Genomic DNA, 25,382 nt, shown 5'->3' on the forward strand with positions numbered 1-25,382 from the left:
TTTATTGAGCAGTATTTGATCTTTGTCACCTCGCTTTAATCAGCAGAGAAACAACACAGTCAATACAGCCTCCTTCTCTACACATGCACTGTTTTTACCTCCATACCAATAAGACAACCGACCCACCCCCAACCCCGGGCTGTCCGCAGTACGCCCCATTTATCACTGTGGAGAGCCTTTCTCAGCCAACAGTGTACGCACCACTGTCCTCTGCTCCACCGGATGTATTGATATCCAATCATGCTCTGCAGTACAACACAGTGCTCAGTGCAGAGCTTCAGCTGATTGAAGTTGTCTGCTTGCTGCCTTACCTCTCTATCCCAGCATGCATTGGCCATTAACGTTTGTCCGCTGGGCTGTGGGGGACAGGTTGTAATTTAAATTCAAAACATCTATGCTTAACTAAAATCATTTGAAGAGTTTAGGATCTAAAATATGTCCTACAGACGTCTATCTGAGCTTCATTTGAAGAGCATTGAGAAATGTAGCTTATACAACTAAACAAATAGAAATAGGGAAATTACTTTAACGTAAGTTGTAAAAGCTAAGATTGTAAAATGTAAAATTTCTTGTGAGGGAAAAGTTAGGATCTCCCCACATTATTTGCTCATTAAAATGTGTAAATTAAGATTCAGGTGATGCACAATATCCTAGAAGTCGCTAAATGACGTCATCGCCTAATTTGCATAATACCTGTTTTTGAAGCTGTAAAAAAAAAAAAAAAAAAAGTGAGTAAAAAACACTCTAAACATGTTAGAAATGATACAAATGAACTCCAACAAATGAACATCTTCTGGGAGAGAGGGGCGGGGCTGCACACGGGAGAGAGGGGCGGGGCTAAGCTCAGGGGAGCGTCGGTGGTGAAAATTAAAACTCTGAGAAAATCGATTTTCATAAAAACACATCGTCCTTAACTGTAAATTAGAATTAACCGATAAAATCGATTAATCGCCCAGCTCTAGCTGTAGATGATTAGAACATGGTTAGAGAACACATTGGAAGAGTCCAACCTCCATGAAGTGAGTGGATCACCATGGCCAGATCAAAAGAGCTCTCTGAGGCCTTCAGATTGTTTAAATCTGGAAGGGTCCCTGAGCCCATAAAATGATTTCCAGTACACAATTAAGGAGAGGAATTGGTGAAAAGCAAACACTACCATGGAAAAATGTAAATGCAATTCAAAGATGCATTGCTTTTCTTCACTAACTAAAATGAAAAGCAAAACCACTATTACTTTACATTTCACACAAGAATTTACATTTTCAAGAACGATCACTGAATGCATTTTAAGGAGGTTTGCGTGCAATTCTGACACACAATCAGCTTAACAGCATAGTAAGTATTTCACTGTGTGAGACTGTGCTGCGAATGTTTAAAAGCAAATCACAATGCACAGGATTGCAGTTCATCTAGGAGCAGTGCAGTAAAATACATGTGCCAAAATGAAATATAATCACTGTCCAATCAGAACCCACTACTGAACACTGTAAATACTACGTCCGTCAGTATTTACAATAAACATTAGGAATAAACTGCAGAAACAGTGGCTCCCTGACTCCATATGCTTGGTATGTCAGTGCAAAAGGGAACCAAAATCAGCATGGGTAGCTGGGTAGAGTCCAGGTTGTTTGGCAGTGCAGTGCTGCCATATTGTGAGGTATCAGTGTGGCGAAAGCGACTGCGCTGTAACACACCTACCTCCCACTAATTCTGCAGCAAAAGATCAGTTTATGGATGTTTGATTTATACTCTACTGTGTAAAAATACAGGACTTTCTTAACCCCTTTTCATCAGAAATCTGTGATTTCGACATTTTATTATAAGAATAGGAATATTACCTTGTATATGCAAGATTGGAGTTCGCCTCCCAGTGCTGGGGTCCTGGGTTCAAGTCCGTATCTGAGTGCAGTTGCCATCTAATGTGTAGGTATTTTAATTTAATAATATATATTTTTTTTAGTAACACCTTATTCTATGCACATTTCTCCCTTTAAAAACTTTTATTTGTTGAAGTTCCCTTTCGTTTATTAACAGTCAGCTTAGATTGTTCAATGTTTTGATTTCTAGTGGTCATTAATAGAGGCCATCACGCTAATTATCTCTTAGAAAATCTAAGAAAATCTCTGATAAAAACTTGTGTGAGTGTAAAACATTCTTGGATGTCTTGAAAGGCATTTTATAAGTGTAACTTCATTCATTCATAAAAATTAATGCTACTCTGTAGGAATGCTTTGAAAATTAATGTTTGGGCTAAAATCATACAAAAAAATGTTTTTCCCGTTTTCTCCCCAATTTACACGGCCAATTACCCAACCCGCTCATTAGGACTCCCCCTATCACTAGTGATGCCCCAACACACCAGGAGGGTAAAGACTAACACATGCTTCCTCCGATACATGTGAAGTCAGACACCGTTTTTTTTCGAGCAGCTGCTGATGCAGTATTGCCGAGCAGCATCACAGTGCGCTCGGAGGAAAGCACAGTGACTCGGTTCTGATACATCAGCTCACAGACGCCCTGTGCTGCAGACATCACCATAGGAGTGATGTGGGGAGAGAGCGCCATCTACCCACCCAGAGGAAGCAGGGCCAATTTTGCTCCCTCTAAAGCCGGCAGGTTGATGGCAAAGCTGCATGAGCGAGGGTTCGAACCTGAGACCTCCCGCTCATAGTGGCAGCGCTTTAGACCGCTGGACCACTCAGCGCCCGATGTTTTGCAAGTTTTTATTAATTTTGATCAAATTCATTTGCACCAATGAAATAGCTTAAATATACTTTTTTATATCTTTTCTCTTAATTCGTAAATATAATCTGCCTCTGTCAGAGAATTCCTGGCCATTTTTTTTCAAATGATTAAACATTTCGCATTAGAGGTGCGCGATATCATATCATGCTCAATAATATCGCCAACGCTTTTGGATATCGTGAACGATATTATACCCTGATATATCGTGCCATCCCCATCACCCACCCCTAATTATCACATCAGGGTACTACTTTTTATTTTTTTATTTTTTGCCGTTTTTAGCAAAAGAAAAATTCACACTGTTCTCATTTCCCATTATATATCTACTAGAGACAGGTTATTTTTGTTTAGTATAATTCATTTTACTTTAATCCTGGATATATGGAGGTATTTAAAGTGCATTATTATTAGTATCATGACTGATCATTCTGGATCATTGACTTCTGTTACAAATCTGAAAAAAATCTTGTATTTTTTTTTTAATCTCAGATAGGGGTGTGCCATATCAAAGAAATGTATGGTTATTTTGTTTTTTTTGTCGTATCTCCAAGAGTATCATTATCGTGAAAATACCATAAAAAATCGATATTTTGATTGATATTATTTTAGGGCCATATCGCCTACCTCTATTGCACCTTTATCATGTGATGGATGTGATTACTTTATACTATGTGCACTAGGGGTGGGCAATATTATATTGTATACAATATATCGTGACACAGAAAAACCGTGATATTATTTTAGAGCCATATCGCCCACCCCTAATGTGCACATTGCAATGATGGTGATGCTGAAACAATACAATATATTGTACAGCCCTACCTTTAACCCATCTTAAAGCTTTATTATTAAACTAATTCTAGTCATAGTCATTAGAAGGTGTCTCGCTCTCCAAACTCCTGTCTAAACTTTATTTTCTGACCTTAAACAATACCTGCTGTTATTCTGCTGTTTCTGACTGAGGGCCTCCATGGAGAGATGAGCTTGATTAGCAGATTCTGTGGGGAGTCTGCTGCCTGTGCTGCCTGTGCTGCCTGTGCTGCCTCTGTAGACAAAGAGGACTTTAAATAGCCCACTCTCCAGCAGAGCTGCCCCTCGGGGTGCTCAAACCTGAGAGGCCAACATCACTCGAGAGTCACTAAGCCCTGCTCATCCATCAAACATCACCAAGTGGGCAAGTGGGCCAGAGCTTCCCATGAAAAATAATGCAAATCCTCCCCCCTTTTGGGGAGATAAATGATCTTAATAGGATTTCAGCTTCCCAGTGGCCAGGAAACCGCGTTTCTCTTTGAGCGTCGGCCGCTTTGAGGAAGACGAGGAGCGGACGCGTCCTGTTTTTGTTTTTGTGCAGCAGATCGATTGAGGCGAGATGCGACTTTGCACTCAGCGAAGTACACGTGTTCTTCTTTTCATTTTCCCTGATGAAGGGACCGCGTACTCCCTCGCTTCATTCCGTATGATGTGGAGAAGCCGAACGCGGCGCTCAGAATATTGCATCAGTCCCTTCTCTCAGGACTCCTCTGGAGTAGGGATGGTCCTGGCAGCTCCTCTTAGCCCGCGGTGCTTTGGGCCAGACAACTCAGATCTTTCTCCTTTGTTCTGTCTTATGATGGGCTCGATGCTGTAATGGACATGATTCATTTTCTCAGAAGACGTCTCAGATGTCTTCCCTTCACCTACTCTTTCCCAAAACCCTGTGTTTTTTGTCTTTACAGCTTTTTTATCTTCACAGCTGCTCTCCCTCACCTTCTCAACAGAGCTCTCTACAGTTTCTGAAGTTCAGAATCTGCCTGCTGTGAATGATACACAGGACTGTGGATGATCTCAGGATACAAGCAGCTGATATTAATTAAGATAGACCTTTTTCATAGTGGCTGTTTCGTCATATCGGACTCTGAATAGCAGCGTTATTGTACTTCCGCCTGCACTGTTTAAAGGGTCACTAAAGCCCCTGAGTTTTCGGACTTCACCTTCAGCTTAAATTTAAAAAAGGTTAAATATGGGTGATGTATGGGTTTAGAGACAGGGCAGGAGGGAGAGCTGATTGCTGATAGCTGAACTGCAGCAGTGTGCCTCTGAAAGCAGTTTTACACTCATTTTACAGTTTGACCCCTTTATACTTCTGCCTAAATCCTACGCCAGAGCCTGGTGTATTTGTACATTGGTGAATTTAGGAAAGGGCAGTAGCTTCAGCCATTGATTACAACACCAGGAACCACATAACTCCCATTAAGTGCTGTGAAAATATACTAATAATCAAATAAATAGCTGCACTCAGAAGGAATCAACCAACAGGATTGAAACTTGGTGGGTAGTCTTGCCAAACAGTCAAGGAGGGACTCAGAATAGCTTAGGGTCATCTTCAGTAATTAGACTTTCACAGGCCAACATTTGCATTAATGAGGTCCTGCAACCATTCCTGCCATTTCAGCAGGAGAGTGCTCGTCCACATACTGCTGCCACCTCAAGAGCTTGCCTGTGCAATGGCCAATTGAAAATGTGTTGGACGCTATTTGACGTGCTGTAAACACTTTATCCACCCCACCTACAAAATCTACAGGAACTGTGTGAGAATGTTTGAGCTGAATGGATGAGTTATCACTGGACACCAATAGGAACCTCTACAACTCCGTTCTGAGATGTCTGGAATTTTGCCTCATACGAGTTACCAACAACTTCTATATTTGTAGCTCAATAAATAATTTATGGTAACCTTTATCTTCATTTTGGATAGTCCTGCAGTTCTACACTTCCTTCTGTGTACATTACAAATAAATTCTAAATGAATGATTAAGTTTTTTTGTTGTTTAATCCTAATTTAAGATGTTTGAATACTTTTATTTCTTTAAACACACAGATATCAGAATAGCAGAATGGCTTGTTGTGCTGCATTCCCCTCCTGTCCTTGACTAACCTCAGCAGATGAGGGATGGCCAGCTTGATGGTATCCGCTCTGTGGCCATTAGACTGAATTTCTATCAACAGCTCTGCCTTCAGGCTCTATCTCCCCAGTTATCTGAGCTGTCCTCTGGCCTGATAGTCCAGTATCCCTTTATAAGACTACACACTGTTCCCGTGAGAGTCTAGATAATTGGTCTTGTTGATATCATAAGCTTCTTCATGATTATAGTCCTTAAATATTTTTTTATTTTTGAATTGAATTGAGTTTTATCAGGCACAGCTCACTTGGTAGTTGTATCTTTACTGTGTCACTTTGGCTAAATGTTCAAGATTTATCACATGCTGATACACATGCACATGTTTTGATTGAACCATAATAAATAATTACGATATTTATAGGATCAGTAAATATGGTATACTTCACTATCTGGCCAAAAAAAAGTCTTCACCTCGATTTAACTAATCAAATGATGTAGGGTTGGTTGGTTGATGCTGCAGTTGGTCTGCAGATTTAGGTTCAGCAACAGTATGTGCTAAAAGAATGAGGTCAGCTGACTACCTGAATATATTGAATATAGACCAGGTTATTCCATCAATGGATTTTTTTATCGTATTCCAAGATGACAATGTCAGGATTCATAGAGCTGGAATTGTGAAAGAGTTCAGGGTTCAGGGAGCATGAGATCATCATTTTCACACATGGATTGAGAGAGAGTTCACCACAGAGTCCAGACCTTAACCTCATTGAGAATCTTTGGGATGTGCTGGATGGAGAAGAGCTGCTTTGTGCAGCGGTCAGACTCTACCATCACCAATGCTGCTGCAAGATCTTGGTGAAAAATGTATGTAACATATGATTGATATAAATCTTGTTACATTGCAGAAGCTTATTGAAACAAGGCAGTGCATATCTACTAGGATATCTAGGATTCTATCTATAGAACCAAACATGTATAAAGTACTAGAGTACCAGATTTGAGTAAACATACAAGAGCATTATTTGAAGTCTAGAAGTAATGCATCTTTCATTATTTTGACAATTTCTCAATTTCTGCAAATTAATGCTATAAATGAAAATAGTTTTTATTTGGAATTTGAGTAGAACATCAAAGTTAATTTTGCTCAAATTTAAACCTATAAATAAAAAAGTAAGTAAAAACAGAGAGACTAATAATTAAGGGTGGTCTCTTAAAATGACAATAATATAATTTATTTTTAATAATGGTTGACAAAACTACAGGACAAAACTAACATTAAGAACCGGCCTGTGATTTTTTTTTTTTTTTTTTTTTTATAAATACTATTTTAAAGGTCTCATTCCATCGTTTTTAGTTGTGTATCTAGTTGTGGTCTCTAGTATGAGTGAATGCCAGGTGATCTGGTATTTCTATTTAGCCCTGCTTTAGATCACTGAATTAGTGGGCTCTGAAGAAAGACAGAAAGATTTGGCTCTTGCTCATAAATATTCAGACATGCAAATATATTGCCTATGATTGGCTAACAGCATTGCAGCAGAGAACACCTACCTGCCTCCCCCCACAGTCAAATTTTGAATGCCCAACCCCTTTGGCCGCTTGTGTAAAAGGTTTGCTGGTTCCAGACCAGCAAGTTTGTGGGGCCAGAACGGCACCGACTATTCTGGCTGAGAAGCTGTGATGATTTTTGCAATGGAAAAGCCCAGAATCGTTCGGGAGGACCATGCTGGTGGAAAACTGCCCCGTATAGACCAGATATTTTCCCTGTTACGATCATCACAGTTTTCTTTTAGGAATGTTGACGCTACAGGGGTTTGGATTCTGAACTTCTGACCTTTTTTAAACTTTGTTTTTTGCATTACTTTAACTCTCCTCTCTCACTCTTACTCTCTCCTCTCTCGCAGTCTTCAGCGAAGAGCCTGCGGGCGACTATCGGCGAGGCGTTTGAGCGACTGCACCGTTTCCTGCGCGAGAGGCAGAAGAGCATGCTGGAGGAGCTGGAGTCGGACACGGCTCGCACGCTTACTGACATAGAGCACAAGATCCAGCGCTACAGCCAGCAGCTCCGCGACGTCAAGGAGGGCATCCAGATACTGCAGGATAAGCTGAGCGAGACCGGCCGACACGAGTTCCTGGAGGGAGTGGCCCTCACCTCCGATAGGTAGGGAGGAGGATGGTGGGACGGGGGTTCTGCAGGGTATTGGAGGTGGGGGGAGGGGTTCTGAAATAGTAGTCCGAGATGCAGTGGCTTTTTGGTCCATAACGCCTTGTCTCCTTCTCTTGTAAACGCTGGTCAGAGAGCAAGTGATTCGTGGAGGGTTTTGCTGGTGGAAGCTACCAAGGCAAGTCAGGATGTTTAAAATTAAAATCTAATTGTGCAGTATGTGATCTATATGATCATATGATCTATGATCATTTAACTCAGGGTAAATATTTCAACTTCAGCACTAAAGCTGTTAAGCTTCACCCATAAAAAAAACCATTTCATTTGGGTAAGGCTAAAGCTAAAGCTAAAGCAGAGCAAGGACCATATGGGCAAGTGAATGGTGTGATTAATGTGCATCGGCTGATTTAATGAGAGTCGTCTGCACTAGCACCCGGACTGACCCCACACCCTCGTGTGAGCTTCAGCTGATTGACTTTAAAAGGAGACGCAGCTTTTAAGCAATAAAGGACTGTTTGAAACTCAGGATTGTGTCTGTTCTCTTGCACAATCGGGCAGAAGTAGTTGTTGATCTTGACAGAACAAATATTTTCTTTTGTCTTTACAGAATAAAAGGGAAAATACATGAAACCAACCTTACTTATGAAGACTTCCCCACGTCCAAATACATGGGGCCACTGCAGTACACGATCTGGAAGTCTCTGTTCCAGGATATCTCCCCAGGTAATGTGTTGTATTTCCATTTTAGCAGCCTCTAGCTGTTTAGACAGAAGGTTTATGTTGACACAAAGCCAGAATCTTTGCATTTCAGGATTTCATACAGTGTCTTTCTCACACTTGATTTACAGTACCAGTCAAACATAAAATTCAGGTTTTGTTATTCTTTAAATTATATTTTAAAATGTTCTGCATTGTAGAATAATACTAGTCATCCAAACCATGGACTTATGTAGTAAACAAACTTATTTAGTGTTAAACAAACCAGAATATTCTTCAAAGTAGCACCTCTCTGCTGGATTTTCTCAGTCAGCTTTATGAGGTAGAGTCACTTGGAATTCAGGTTTTCAGTTAACAGCTGTGCTGAACTCATCAAGAGTTAATTACTTGAATTTCTTGCCTCTTAATAAAGTGTTTGAGAGCATCAGTTGTAAAGTTGTGAAGAGGTAGAGTTGATAAACAGTGAATAAGCTCTATTTAAATAATATTCTAATCCATATAATGGCTTATTAAGAACTACTTAACTAAGAAACAAAAAAAATATGTTAGAAAATGAAGCTCAGTCAATCTAAAAAAAAAAAAAAAAAAAAAAAGCAAGTGCAGTCATCGCAAAGACCATCAAAACATTATGATGAAACTGGCTCTCATCAGGACTGCCCAAGGAAAGAAGACCAGGATAAGTTCATCAGAGTTACCAGCCTCAGAAACTACAAGTTAACAGCTCCCCAGATAAGAGCACCTAAATGCTGTTTCACAGAGTATTTTACTACATGAGTCCTTACCTGTTTCTTTATAGTCTGGATGACTTAAGTATTAATTTACGATGTAGGAACAAAATGAAAAAGTGAGTACAAACTTTTGGCTGGTACTGTAAATGCTTCATCTATATTTTGGGTCAAAATAAGTTATTTAAAAGTATTTTGCATTGATGTTAAGATGCTTTCAAACCTGCCCTGATTGGTCCAAACCAAAATATCAGTTATGAAAGAGGATGTGAACCACAGTCCAGATCAGGACCAAAATTTGATCAGATCAAAAGACTAAAATGGTTTCTCTGTCTGGATCTACTGAACAATTATCTGGTTTGTATTAAAAACACTATTCTAGATGCTTTAGATTTTTAGACCAATTGCAGGAAGAGCCTTTAAACACAGCACTAAATGAACCACTGTCTGACAGCAACCCTTGGTTGTTAACTAACTTTATAAATCAATACTGTGTTTTTTTTTATATATACAGTATTACAAAAATAAAAACACAGTTCAATATTGATTTTATTTTATATATATTTTTAACAGTATTGGCACTCTAAGGCCCAATCCCATTTCTCTTTTGTACCCCTATCCCTTGCTTTAGAGTCTAATCCTTTCCATTGGAAGGAAGTTACAAGAGAAAGGGTTGAAATCCTCCCCCTTAGAATTGTGAAAACCCTTCAAGCACCCGATACAGATATATAGTTCAGCAATCTAACTACTGGTTACCTAGTTAACTTTAGGGCTTTGTATGTCTTCAGAAATCAGTTATTATTGTGCATTCCTTAATTCCTCTGTGATGGGGAGCTGAAATTAGCTTTGATTTAGCTTTTCTTTTCATAGAATTTTTCAGTTCCACCTTAAATGCAGCAGCCTCTGCCGTCTGTTGCACCATTTAAGGTGGCATGGGAAAGTTAGTTACTGAAACTGAAACTACTAGCGTGTTTTTTTTTTTTGTTTTTTTTTTTGGCTAGTTATGAAGAAAACAAGCCTGAAAACATTGAAACTGTACATTAAGATATGGTAATATAGGGATTATCTCTATTTTGAAAAATCTGTCAATACTATTATAATATATTACTGTACATTTGTGGATGTCTTTGTATAATGTGCCTCTGAAAAATGTCCATTTGAAGGATCATTTAGACCTAACACCCCCCCAACCTACCCCTTCTAGAATAAAGACCCCCTACCACTAGGTATGCATGTGTTATGGCTAAGGGATGAAATGGGAATTGACCATAGGCTATCCTTTAGCTAAATCACATTGTGGGGTTGGAACCTGTGAAACTGTGGTATAATGTGATTATTAATTCACACTACTATTACAGTATGTAGTTGGACTGAATATGACAGTAAAATTCACACAATATCTTTCAGAAACACAAAAGAGATATAGAAATTATATATAGAAATATAAATTATACCTTCCCCCAGGCTTATTATCTGTCTGCCAATAGAAAGGGTCAAGTTTCAAGTGATGATTAAAGCAGGAGTTCAGTGTTCTGGTTAAAGTTTTTTATTTTTTTATTTTTTTTTATATATATATATATGTATATATATACAGCATGCTGTTCTCTTTTTGTAGTGTCTTATGTAATATGTAACGTAATAGAAATGCAATGTGATCTCTTCACCTCTATCTTTTCTATCCTCCGTTGTCATAACGCAGGGTTATTCAGAAGCTGAAAGAAGCTGAAAAGATCTCACACTCTTCCATCAGTTCTTCAATTTAGCCTCATCTGTTCTGTCTGGAATAGGGTTGCAAAGCCTTCCCTGACTGTGTGCCAAACGTAACAATCGGTTCAAACCTCAGTGATGACAGTGCAGCTCCACTCTTCCTCCACTGGGATGGATTTTTGGGATTATTAGATCGTCTTTTTCTTTCTTTTTTTATTATAGGTATAGCCCTCAACCTTTTTCTGATTTCTGCAGCACTCTGTGGACCCGCCGGCTGGAGCTGGGGCTGGGTATTTCTGTGTGTGTATGTGTGTGTGTTTCAGAGAGAGAGAGAGAGAGAGAAAGAGAAAGAGAGACTAAAATATTTATGGGCTACCTGACGCGCAAACTGCCAATGTCATTGAGTGGAAACGACAACATCCTATCCTCTGGACCGGCTCCAGGCTCGGATGCTTGTGGCAGTGGTTATAAATAGGAAGGATGGAAATGTTCTGCGAATTTCCCAACCCGCCTCTGACAGGCATGCCTGTGTACGCGGCTCTGTGAAAACAAGGCGGCGTTGTTTCAGCCGGAATATTCCATGATTGCTCAGCGTCAGCATAGCATCTATTATAGGTCTAAGAAAGCTTACCTTTCACTTTGTGCTCACAGAACGCTGTTCAGAAGGAAGGTTTTGTGATTTACATGCAGCTGTAAGTGTTGCCTCATATCGCCACATTACCATACCTGTGCGTGAGTCATTTCTCAAATTATCTCCAAGGTTATTCATAATAGATGAATGAATGGTTTCAGCATGCAGAGAGAGGACTTTATCCATTAAGTCATATATTACTGTAACCAGGCTTTTCTACAATTATAATCAGGTAGGGATGTCCTTGTCTTGTTTTTTGTTGTTGTTTTTTTTCCAGTTCCAGTCTGATCTCAGATCTGAGTAAGGCTGCAAATAAGTATTATTTTGCTAGTTCATTATTTTTTATATTTGTCATGCCCTTCATCTCTGCTTCTTCTGGGTACGGCTTCTTTCCCAAGCAATAGAAACAGCTGAACATGGGATTTACATGCCCTTTAAACGCACAGGAGACATTTAAATGTGAAATGTTCTGACATTTAGTGATATCTAGTTTTATATGTAGAGGGGATGTAGATCAGTGGAAGAGTGCATGCTTCTCATGTATGAGGTCCTGGGTTCAATCCCCAGCATCTCCATTTCTGTGGTTGGTGTGGCGCAGTGGATAACACCACAGCACTTATGTTGTGCATTCCAGTTAAATAACACAGAAAATAATGGTTAAGCCCTATCTGGACGGGATTTGTTTCTCAGAGGGACATCTGTGAAAATATTTTACACTTCTGCTGATAAAACTCCAGACTGCAACTGAAAAAACAGGAGGACCAGCGCGTTGGAACTGGTGAGGAATTGGTTCAGTAGCTCCTCCATTTCCACTTACTGTTGTTTTCACGTGGATCTCCGTGGAAACGTGCGCCCAAAGTGTAATTACGGTGCGCGGCAGTGAACAAATAGCTATTTTATTAATCGTGAGGTTACGAAACTCAGAGATGTGGATCCGTAGGGAAATACAATTACCGGAGGACCACAGAGTTCAGCAAAAAACAGTAGATAATTCAGCCGTAGTTTTCATTTTAGAGGACGTCTGAGAGAAAAACACGTACATGGTCGTTCCGGACAGGAATAAAATCACAGAGGATTAAAACCCCCCATAAAATAAAAAAAAATACCCCAGGACCCTCTAAGAAACTAATCGCATCCGGATAGGGCTTTAGTTAACACTAAACTTTTTATAATTAGCTGTGTAAGTAGAAATTCGTTAAACCATTTTCTATCTTTCTCTTCGATACAGGAGCCCGATCTGCTGATATAGAGTACCAAAACGATACAAACTCTGAACACAATTTGAACGGATGATTGTGGTCACATCTTAGCCCGCCGGACCCCAAATGTACAGTAGATACTCTTGAGTATCATAATATTATGTTGTGCAATACTGTATCAACACTTAACAAACAGTATAGAGACCAGTATTTTTAATTAACACTTTAAACTCTATTCCTGCACTTTGCAGGCTGCGAGTTTTGGCTACATGTCAGAGTTTTGGTTTCATAACTCAGAATCAGAGTAACCTAGAGACAATATACACACATCATAACAGACGGTGCCAAACATACTTAACACTGTCTAACCTGTGTGCTGCCAGTGACCTGTCTTCAACTATCAGAGAGTAATCCAGCTTGGACATGTTAATCCATTCTCCTTGTCTGGGCAAATCTGGCTGCGTGCACACATCCTGCCTCTTCACTCAGAAAACTACGAGCAGTGGAGCAGTGAATCCCCCTCAGTTCAGTCAGCTCAGTCTCTGTTTCTCCACAAAATATCCACTAAATATCAATACATTTTACATTTGGATGTCCAAATCTGTTTAGCTGTTTCTGTCATTTTGGAGTGTTTTGGTAAAAAAGTAGGGAGCTGATCAGCATGACTGAACTGGAGCTCTGAAACTGTATTGGGACACATATCTTATCTCTGGAGCCCAAGAAATACTATTACTGTACTCCTTACTATAGGACTACTAATTAACTCATTCTTACATATAATTTTTTTTTACTAACAGTTTATTCCAGTGTAATATTCTGGACTGAATGCTTCATATCACCGTTTTTGCAGGAGTAAACACAAGGTAACCACATGGCTGGTATACGCACGTGCTTGTAAACATGGACATGTGTGGAAAGCTGTGCACCTCAGTCCAGCACAGTTTTGCAGCGCATATATTTCCAGTTACAGCTGAATTCATGCTTTTAATGCCAAAAAAAACACTCTTATTTACCTTTTAAAAAGCCATTTAAATGCCTGATTAAAGGGCCGATTACTGAAGTTTTGCTGTTTTTCTTCGGGTTTTGAGAGCACGGCATTGACTCGGCTCTTGATTGGTCCGGACACGAGACCAATCAAGAACTCTATTTTTAATTAGACCAATCTCCAAGCTGGATTCTCACTGGTATCAGTATTTGGTACTGAATCGTTTGATATCTAGGTCCAAGCTAAAGCTTCTTTTCCAAAATTCACTCACTTTAGTGAACTGAGCTTCCAACACAGAAAGCAGTCCTACTCTCTCAGTCTTTCTGCAGGAGGGAATCTTCTGCCTTGTTCTGCCCAGTATCCCCTCAGTTCTTAGTCTGGTTCTGGCTCTGGATCTCTGCTTGGCCGCTGTGTTTGCTGGCACTTTGCTGCCCGCCTGGGCTGAACAGGCAGGACTGCAGTCTCCTCTGGACGTTGCCAGGCAGGTGATGGCTGATGGATGAGGTTTTTATTTATTGTTCCTCAGTCAGCAGTGCTGGAGCACAGAGCTGATTTCATGGGCCTTGGCTCTGAAGTAGAATATTTTGCTTAGGGCTGGGCGGTATCCACTTTTTAAAACAGATTTACCAAAAAACATTACCACGGTATAGAGGTCAGACCTATCAGAATATCTTGTGACGCAGGTCAGAATGTAATAAGCTTTATTCACCTACATCAGCAACGTCTACCAAAATGTGAGGCTGTGGGGTGCAGAAGTAGCGATGTACCGCTGGGTACTAGTGATGCCGTCTTACTACTGCTTTCCCAAATGCACTTATTCAGAAAGATGGATACAAATCTAATAAAGATCAAACCTTCCATAGTTTATCTCTACATCTCGTACTTCACCGTGAATGGATTCACAAAATCAGTAGAGATCATTATTTTAATTTAAGATGAATTTACTGTGTTAGCTAGTCAGCTAAGGCTAGCTATATTAGTAAACGTTAGCAAGCTAACTAAATCTGGTTCTCTGGCTATGACTTGATTAACATTGAACACAGGTTATTTTCTCAGTGTAACATCAAAATGAGTGGGGAGAGGGGGTAACGTTAGTTAAGACATGGTTGGATGGATGGATGGAAATTTAGGAGTAGCCTGCTTAGCTAGCTAACTAGCTAGTTAATATCGTACTGTGGGGAGGTGGTCTTACAATAGTGTACACTTGCATGTTTAGCTGGCCTGATTTGATGATATAGGTTAACCTGGAAACAAAAGTAGGTTCAGAACCCTTTAAAAATAGTGTTTGTTTTTTTTAAGACACTGGTTGGAATGTGAAAGTTGAAGAAGGGTGCTGTGCCCACGTTATTTGCCTGAACAGATTCAGTTCAGTGAAGCCTGTAGTTCAGGAGGACTGTAGTCAGACGAACGGTCTCCCCACCCTGTTTTCCCCAATCAGACGCCTGACCCATAATCTAAACACAAGTGCATTTAACAGTCAGTAAAAACAGAACATAACTGCAGATTGGCAACAGTATTTTGCTCCAGTGCTACACTTATTGCTCACTGCAGTTCTCCAGGTGGACAGTCGTTTCCGGTTAAGTGTACGCCGCACACTATTGGCTGCCACCTCTTTCCAATGTATGTTTCATTCATTCATTCATATACATCAAACTCGATGTTCTTGAAAGGAATCTCTTGTGATAACTCATTGTCGGGAGACATGCTCTTACTGCTATTATTGCACACATACAGTCAGTGACTTCCTAATGCTTATTTGCATGCATAAGCCACGCTTACGAAATCTCATCTCCACCTCAAGGACTAGATTTTTAAAATTCCCTGCACACTGTTCTCCCCAGCCACCACAATACCAATGGGCATTGTTGTGGAGAAACTGACAGGCATACAAAGTAGCCCTCTCTCCGGCGGGGTGTATGCTCGGAATGTGAAAGGAGCCTGAGATGGAACGAGAGGGAGTTCAAGTTTGTCAGATGAAACTAATTATCACTCTGTGACTATCGTGAAGGCTGTGGAGGAGAGTACGGAGGTGTGTGCAGTGAATAATGTCGTTTCTGCTCGGAGGTGGGCTGCAGAGCTGCATCAGCATGTCTGATTGACAGCAATGAGCTCGCCTCTCGGCTGCCTGTGGCTGGAGCCACTTATATATATAATTATTTCTTTATTTTTGAAGGAAGGCACACAGCAGGAGAGCAAACAATGAGCTGTTTTTTTTTTCTGTTCCTCCCACTCAGAATGCCCTGTGTTTTTCCAAAGGTTGAAATCATTTAGCAGATCAATGACTGATGATGAAACACCAGCTAGTAATAATAGCGAAGGATAAGTTGCTGACAAGAAGCAGAGAAGTTCGACTAAAATGGCAAAAACCAATATTAATAACACCCTCTTTATCTTTTTCTTTCTTTTGTTTCTTTCTTCACGACTCCCGCAGTGCCTGCAGCCTTGACACTAGATCCCGTGACCGCCCACCAGAGGCTGATACTGTCTGACGACTGCACCATAGTGGCGTACGGGAACCTCCACCCGCAGCCGCTGCAGGACTCGCCGCGTCGCTTCGACGTGGAGGTATCCGTGTTAGGAGCTGAAGGTTTCTGCGCAGGCGTCCACTACTGGGAGGTGATGGTCTCGGAGAAGACTCAATGGATGATTGGCGTGGCCAACGAGACGGTCAACCGCAAGGGCAGCATCCAGATACAGCCCAGCCGCGGCTTCTACTGTATAGTCATGCACGACGGGAACCAATACAGCGCCTGCACCGAGCCCTGGACCCGCCTCAACGTCAAAAGCAAACTGGAGAAAGTGGGCGTCTACCTGGACTACCCTAAAGGTCTGCTGGTTTTCTACAACGCTGACGATATGTCCTGGCTCTACACCTACCGAGAGAAGTTTTCCGCCAAGCTCTTCCCGTACTTCAGCCCCGGGCAGAGCCACGCCAACGGAAAGAACGTGCAGCCCCTGCGGATCAACACGGTGCGTCTATAGGACCCAGCAGACTGAGCAGGCCAACTGAGCCAGGCTGAGAATCTGATTCAGGCTGAGAAAGAACAATAGATTTATATTCTGTCATTTTTTCTTTTTTCCTTTTTTTTTTAAGAAAAAGCAAAAAAAAGAAAAGCCCAGGGTGTATAAAGTTTAATTTCTTTCAGTTCACTTTTATTTAGGCACTTGCGTTTGTGGAAGTCTTAAATGGTGATGGATAAAAGTTGAAACGTGATAAATCAGGCACTCTAGGGGTGGGAATGTCAGGGCAGGTCACCTCACAATGCAAAATTATCACGATACGTCACAAGACAATTATATACTTTACAGCATCTGTGTTACTGAAGAGGACAAAATAATCATAAATAAGCAAATACCAGGATTTATGGATTTATTAGGATCAGTTTCACAGAATTTGCCAACCACAAGTTTACCCTTTTTATTTGATTAGCACCAAAGTCAAACTGGGGAAGTTTATACCACCTATAGCTCTGGAAAAAAATAAGAGAACACATCAGTTTCTGAATCAGTAAACTGCAAATAGAAAAAGATGTAGAGCTTTCAGGTCTCAAAAAAATGCAAAGAAAACAAGTTCATATTCATAAAGTTTTAAGAGTTCAGAAATCAATATTTGATGGAATAAATCTGGTTTTTAAACAGTTATTATGCATCTTGCCATGTTCTCCTCCACCAGTCTTACACACTGCTTTTGGATAACTTTATGCTGCTTTACTCCTGGTGCAAAAAATTAAGCAGTTCAGCTTGGTTTGATGGCTGTAGTTTGATGGTTTTCAATTTGGTGAAATCAAAGAAACTCATCATTTTTAAGTGGTCTCTTATTTTTTTCCAGAGCTGTATAATAAAAAAAATAAAAAAAAGATATTGACCCCATGCATCGATTTGTTACGGTACAATCAAAATGAAACAATTAATTGCGCTATATCGATTTTTTTTGTCCTACCCCTAGTTGCTGGTTGACGTTCTTATCTGCACCGTAGGTTCTTGTATTGCTGTAGTGAGGAGGACTTCCACAGGAAATAGGAAGTTGAAGGAAATGATTGCACACTTCTTCTAAGGATCCGGATCTCTGTAGGCTTTTTGTACGTTTAGTGTTGCTGGTCATTTGTAATCCTGCCGTGACCCTCTGATCTCTCTCCCAGGGTCTCCCAGCTGCACACACACACACACACACACACACACACACACACACAATGCTCTAACTCATATCCTCTCAGCCTCCAGTGGCCAAGTGCTCCCCCTCTCCTTCTTCCCCTCCGTTTTATGGCTCCTGCCTCGGGAGAGAGCTCCTCCGCCGCAGCCAGAGATGTGAAGATGTGTCGCCTTCTAGTCATTGTGCAATCGGCTTTCGGCGTGTTCGTGGAATGTCCAGTCCAGTACTGTACTGCTACACTACCATTTCTTACATTGTTCTTATGATTAATATGATTATAATATTATTATTATTATTATTATTTTGCACAAGTTGTTTTATGTGCTTGTGCTTTGCTGGTGACTGATATGAAAGATGAAAATATGAAATATAAATGTTTTTTTTTTTATGAATTTTTCTCCCTTACACTCCCGTCTGTGCAGAGAACGGCACGTGAATTCTTCTGCTCCTCAGGTGACCTTCATCAGTGACACTTAAGTCAGTCTGTCAGTTATTCAGTCAGTCAGTCAATCTGCCACAAAGGACTTGAGTGACTTGAGTTCAGCTTCAGTCGTCCAGCAGTCCAGATGTCCGACCGTCTGTCTCGTGTGCGTGTGTGTGTGTGTGCATCTGCGAGAGTTCCATTTAGATTTAGTCCAAGTTAGAGCTGGGCAATGTGATGATACTTTCGTTTCGTATCGTGTTTTGATTAGGGCTGCAACTAATGATCATAATTTTTTAGACGATTATTTTTTTGATTAGTCAACCATAATTTCTGCCATCTCTAAAAACAATTATAACAGCAGAACATGAGGTTTAAATAGCATTTAAATATCTACATGTTGTTTAAACATGGAAATTACTGATATTTAGTGATTTAATATGTAATCTGTTGTGTTTGGGCCACAGTCTAAGTCTCCTATTGCGCTTTTTTGTCCCCAGCACTTTGCGTATTGTGGTACTGTTACAAATTAGCGATTGGTCGACAATTAAATATGTAGTTGACAAATTTAAATAATCGACATTGTCGATTTTTATATCGACTAATTGTTGCAGCCCTAGTTGTGATATTTTTTCATTTTGTATCGACAATATGCTTTTTTTTTTTGTGTGTTGGTTTGTTTTAAAGCATATCGAGATAATCATCAGTGCTTAATAAGAACATACTGACTCAACTGCACATTTCATAAAAAAAAGTCATTAAAAATCATCTTAAAGGAGAACACCGGTGTGAAATTGACTTGGGCTGTAGTGAAACATATTAATGAATACAAACGTTTGTTCAATAGCCCACCTCCATTTTCCCCCCTTATTCTGAAATACAGCACTTTTAGCCAATGCTCCCAACAAACTCAACAATGCTGGTGATGGGGGCATAGAGTAGCCCATGCAAAGAAATCACTATTTTTTACAATTAACAAGCTCAAAGTAGCTCCACACTTCATTAGTAGGATTCTGAGAGCCCTCACATTTAAACGAGGCACTGAAAGCTTTGAAAGTGTGCAGGTAGTTTATAGTTTATTAAAAACACTGTTTATACACACACTACTTACTTACAATACAATACAATCTTGAAATTAAAGGCATGATAAGTCAACTGACAAGCACAAACAAATAGGCTGGATGGATAATGAACGGATTGCAAGATTAATTCAGTGGAAATGCATGCATGCAATTCCAGATTTTGCTGACTACACCAGGATCCAGGCACCAGGATCCATGCTATGCAGAGTCTCTCTCTCTCTCTCTCTCTCTCTCTCTCTATATATATATATATATATATATATATATATATATATATATATATATATATATATATGTCATTAACAGTACAGTAATGGCGGCGCTCAGAGCTGAAGCTGAAGCATTATAGGATGTAAACAGTGTTTTAAATAAGCTTCTTCTGCACTTTTTAAGTTATTAATGCCTCGTTTTAAACGTCAGGGCTCTCCTGATTCTAGCAAGGAGATGTGGAGCTACTTTAAACTGGATAACGGTAGAAAAAGCGATTTATCTGGGTAAATTATGCCCTGTGTCACCCAGTCTGAAGGGTGTTTTTGGACAAACTGACGAGCACAAACAAAGAAGCAGGATAGATAGCGAACGAATTGCAAGATTAGTTCAGTGGAAATGCATGCATGCAATTCCAGATTTTGCTGACTATCATTTTAACAAAAATACATTTCCTCTATTTCCCTGGTGATTTTTATTGATTGTTTTGCTACACATTATCAAATTTAACAGAATTAAATGTACAGTTGGGTTAGTTTTTTATTATTATTTATTTGTGCACTGATGATATCCTCAATATGAGTAACAAAAATATAGTGTTGATAATGTTACTGCGATAAGAAAATTGATCACAATACGATAAAATATTGTTATATTGCCCAGCTCTGCTTGCTTCCCTTTACCCTTCTTTCTTTGTGTCCTGATTTTATGTTAGTTTAATATTCTGCACATAGAAAAATAATGGTCATGAGACAGTCAAAGGATGTATGTTATATGGTGGTTAAAGGACTGTCAGACGTCGTGTATTTTTGCGTGTATTTGTTGCACATTTGTTGATGTACATATTGCTGGTGATACCACTACATCTAGTGTTCCTTCTGTTCTTCATGTTCCTCATGTTTCTTGTGTGTTTTTGGCCTTCAGCATATATTGTTTGTCATGTATTGTTTTTATGTACTGGTATCTAACCTCGTTTTACTCCATAGTACCTTTCTTCCCACACTTCTTACTCCTTAAAGGAGAACTCTGGTGTAAAGTGGACTTTTGTTGTAGTAAAACATAAAAAAAGTACTTTTGATGAATAGCCCAACTCTGTTCTCTCACAGCGTTCTGACACCAGGAGGCAGGCTATGTGGAGTCTATGTATATATTTGTCTGTCATTATCAGTACAGTAATGGTGGCGCTCAGAGCTAAGAAAATAGGGTTATGGGATGTAAACAGTGTTTTTAAATAATCTTTTTCTGCACTTTTTAAGTTATTAACGCCTCATTTTAAATGTTAGGGCTCTCCAGATTCTAGCAAAGAGGTGTGGAGCTACTTTGAGCTGGATAACTGTGGAAAAAAACTAATTTTTGTCACTCAGTCTGAAGGGTGTTTGGACAAACTGTTAAAATTTCTGGATCTCAGAACCCTGTGGGAGAGCGTAGGTGTGCTATTCATCAAAGGTAAGAACTTTTTAACATGTTTTACTACACTAAAAAAAAAGGACATTTTACACTAGAGTTCTCCTTTAAGGCCAATTTATACTTCTACAGCAAACCTACGCTGTAGCCTACGTGTATTCACCGAGAGCGCACTAAGCAGCAGAACGCGTTTATACTTCTGTGTGTGCATATCAGTGGCTCTGCGTTGCTTTACAGTTTAAAAACGAGAAGGGGGAATGTGTGGGTGGGAACACGAGGCCCGGCAGACCAGTCACAGCAGCGGCTGTCCTCGTTGTGTGACGTGTAGTTACATTTCCAGCGAGGTGCGCATCAAGCTATGCTGTAGGTTTGAAGCAGAAGTATAAATTGGGTTCTCACTGCCTTCCCGAGGATGTCTCATTAGAACAGTCAGTGTGTTAAAGTGAGCATCAGGCCATCTGTCTTTCACTATCACTTTAACACTGAATCTGATTAAGCAGAAAGTGTGCAAGATGTTTGATTAATGTTTTTTTTTTTTTTTTCTTTTTATGTAACCAAAGAGTGCAAAACCATTCCATTCCGTTTTATTATAAAAGAAAGAAATAGTTCTGATAATAACAGCAACAACAACAAAAGAGGGCCAAATATTTTTATGAACTGACCTTAAATGACCTTAGCTGACCTTAAAACTGACCTTTCCATGTAAATAGTTCAAATAGCTCAACTTCAGGTGATGTTAAACTGTTCTCTTTTTGTTTGCTCTCTTGTTTGTTGTGATGTTCTTGGTAAGAAATGGTGAAAATGCCTAAAGATTCTGGATTCTGCCACTAAAGTCTTACACAGTTGCTCTGCACATAAACTGCTGAAGAACTCTATACCTACGTCTCTGAACGCACTTTCCCACTTTTGTTATTTGCCCATGAAGGGATGTTCCCACTACCGCAGTGTAAACATTCGGTACACTGATATTCTCTAAGGTCCAATTATAAAGCGCAGCTCCTCTGTTCTAATACTTCAGGGAGCTTTAGCAGTTTCTTTATATTTGATATTCTGCCCACGTCAGCAATAACCGTTCTGCTATAATCATTCTCTCTGCTTTTGCATAGCAGAATGGAGCTTTATCTAACCAGCTAGAGAATGTGTGAACACTGGACGCGAGAGTTAATTATAAATTAGAATTTGTCATGTGACTTTATGACTTTGGGAGGAGAGAGAGCATAAAAAAGATAAGGCTTGAAAGCTTTAAACTCAAGGTGTTTAGTCTAATCTGACATTAGTAATGAGATTTCATTGGTAGTGTGAATTTCCTACTTTTAAATCTCCTGCAGCAGATTATTGGTTCAGTATTAACCATATTGAACCCCATTCCAGATCATTGCACATCTCTCTACTGCTGGGATCAGCAGCTCTGTTCCTGGATATCTGCTTTCTGATTTGTATCTGTTTTAAATTTGTATTGGGCGCAGGTGTTTAATAGTGACAAACAAACAAAATAGAATATCAATGAAAAGTTACTTTATTTCAGTAATTCAGTTCAAAATCTATTATAAATGTTTATTTTTTTTATTGTTGATTATGACTTACAGCCAATGAAAACCCAAAAATCATTGTCTCAGAAAATTAGAATATTATATAAGACCAATTGGTCTTTTTGGCTGTGTGGGCAGTGTGCCAAATCCTGCTGGAAAATGAAATCTGCATCTCCATAAAAGTTGTCAGTAGCAGAGGGAAGCATGAAGTGCTGTAAGATTTTGTGGGAAAACAAAACTGCACTGACTTTAGACTTGATAATAAAACACAGTGGATCAACACCAGCAGATGACAGACATGACTCTCTAAACCATCACTGATTGGTGGAAACTTCACACTAGACCTCAAGCAGTTTGGACTGTGTCTCTCTCCACTCTTCCTCCAGACTCTGCTCCCTTGATTTACAAATGAATTGTAAAATTTACTGATGATCAGTGATGGTTTGGAGAGTCATGTCTGTCATCTGCTGGTGTTGATCCACTGTGTTTTATTATCAAGTCTAAAGTCAGTGCAGTTTTCTTCTTCCCTTTGCTAAAAGACAACTTTTATGGAGATGTGGATTTCATTTTCCAGCAGGACTTGGCAAACTGCCCACACTGCCAAAAGTACCAATTGGTCTTGTATATTATTCTAATTTTCAGAGACACTGATTTTTGGGTTTTTATTGGCAGTTAGCCCTTATTATCAGAACGCTTAAAATAGATAATATAGGAGTTTCACATTTTGAACTGAATTACTGAAATAAAGTAACTTTCCAATGATATTTTATATATATATATATATATATATATATTTCAGATTCTCTAGTATATCTGGCATAATCCTGATACTCAAGACAGATAAAGAGTACAGGTGTATATGGGGTCCAAGACTAAAATCCAGATTTTACAGAAACAGTGCCTTAGAAGGTTAAACAAGTAAAAAAAAAAAAATTCCCACAGAAGCCAGTATTAATTACCTCTCTACCCCAAAGTCATGAACTCATGTGGTCATAACATAATTCAGTATCAGCTTTAAAGAACCAGTAGATCATCCCCGCTGCACTGAACGCTCCTTAAACACTGCGTTTGAGCTGCTGGTCTGATACAGAACACACTTCCCCTTTTTTGTTTCAGTTCATTCCCTATCTTATATATGACCCTCGTCCCTCTGCACTCCTGTTGGGTTGTGTGTGTTACTGTGTGTGTGCTGTCTGTCGTGTTGGTGTTTAAAGGTTAAGGCAGCACTGTGGGGACGCGAGATGCTGCACCTGTATAACGGGGACCGCTGCAGAGTCCGGCCACGTTTATCTGAGGCAGCCGCCGGTTGTTCCTTTATATCGGGTGGTGGGATACTTGAGATATATAGTTAAGAGTTTACGATGCGTATTAAGATGATTATAACAGTGATGAATATGATGATTGTGCTTTTGGACGACGGACGCTTTGCTCCCATCGTTGTGTAAATGAACTCTGGTGATGCTCTCGCTGCTAGAGGTTCATGACAAATGTTTTATTGTACAAAATAAAGAATGGTGAAATCTACAACTGTATGCGTCGACTCTTGTATGCGAAACTCTTCTTTTCCTTTAGTGGTCCTGATGAGAGCCAGTTCCATCTAGTTGTTGTCGATGGTCTTTTCTACCGCATCTGAGGATACATTTTTGTTCTTTGTTCTTTGACTGGTCTTCATTTTTTAAAGTATTTTTTTTCTTTACTTAGTTGAGTAGTTAAGTTCATAACCTGGATTAGAACATTACTCAAATAGAGCTATTCACTGTATACCTGTAACTCTACCTCTTCACTACTTTACAACTGATGCTCTCAAACACATTAAGAGACAAGAAATTCAAGTAATTAACTCTTGACGAGTTCAGCACAGCTGTTAACTGAAAGCCTGAATTTCAGGCGACTCTACCTCATAGCTTTAAGTAGTTTTTTCTAATTTTGCTATTTATAGGTTTATGTTTGAGTAAAATGAACATTGTTGTTTTATTTTAAAAACTACAGACAACATTTCTCCCAAATTCCAAACAAAAATATCGTCATTTAGAGCATTTATTTGCAGAAAATGAGAAATGGCTGAAATAACAAAAAAGCTGCAGAGCTTTCAGACCTCAAATAATGCAAAGAAAACAAGTTCATATTCATAAAGTTGTAAGAGTTCAGAAATCAATATTTGGTGGAAAAACCCTGATTTTTAATCACAGCTTTCATAAATTTTGGCATCATGTTCTCCTCCACCAGTCTTACACACTGCTTTTGGATAACTTTATGCTGCTTTACTCCTGGTGCAAAAATTCAAGCAGTTCAGTTTAAAGGTTTGATGGTTTGTGATCATCCATCTTCCTCTTGATTATATTCCAGAGGTTTTCAATTTGGTAAAATCAATGAAACTCCTCATTTTTAAGCGGTTTTTCAGATCTGTTTTTTTTTTAGCTTCTACTTCTTACTTTTTTCACACCTTTGAATGTTTCTCAGTCCTCTGACGTTTAAGATTTATCGTTTTATTTCAGGCTAAGCTTATTTCTCCCCATTGCATCCCTCTGTTTACCCAAGGCTGTGGAGCTCCATCGCTGTCCGGCCTCAGGTAGAGTCTATGAAACCACTGTTGGAATATCTTTTCAGCTGGATGGGTTGGTCTCTATAATACCGCGGCTCTGCTGCCTGTGAACCAGAACAGGTTAAGTCTCCCTCGGGACGAGTGTCCAGTCAGGCAAACTCCAATCCGTTTTGCACACAGATGTCTCTCGAATGTGAAGCCCTGTCTCGTCGTTATCGCCTCCAACACCCGGCGCTGCTGTGTGTGGGCTGATTTCAGGCCTGGCACACCAGGGGAAAGGGAAATGAGCCAGAGATGA

At 39.7% G+C, this 25,382-nt stretch overlaps 1 protein-coding gene and 1 non-coding gene across 6 annotated transcripts in view; both read left to right on the forward strand.

Moving 5' to 3' along the window:
- Nucleotides 1–24,069, forward strand: part of LOC103025797 (E3 ubiquitin-protein ligase TRIM62) — a 76,011-nt gene extending 51,942 nt beyond the window's left edge. For all 5 annotated transcript variants that reach the window (XM_049471662.1, XM_007251435.3, XM_049471663.1 and 2 more), the window contains exons 4-6: nucleotides 7,526–7,782; nucleotides 8,393–8,508; nucleotides 16,181–24,069. In XM_049471662.1, coding sequence (XP_049327619.1) covers nucleotides 7,526–7,782; nucleotides 8,393–8,508; nucleotides 16,181–16,731 — 924 coding nt within the window. In that variant the 3' untranslated portion in view covers nucleotides 16,732–24,069. The remainder of the gene's footprint in view (nucleotides 1–7,525; nucleotides 7,783–8,392; nucleotides 8,509–16,180) is intronic.
- trnae-cuc (transfer RNA glutamic acid (anticodon CUC)) lies at nucleotides 12,069–12,140 on the forward strand. Its single transcript has one exon. It is a non-coding gene; the product is annotated as a tRNA-Glu (tRNA).
- Nucleotides 24,070–25,382: the final 1,313 nt, after the last annotated feature.

This window comes from Astyanax mexicanus, chromosome 24, assembly GCF_023375975.1.
Source record: "Astyanax mexicanus isolate ESR-SI-001 chromosome 24, AstMex3_surface, whole genome shotgun sequence".
Lineage (NCBI taxonomy): Eukaryota > Metazoa > Chordata > Actinopteri > Characiformes > Acestrorhamphidae > Astyanax > Astyanax mexicanus.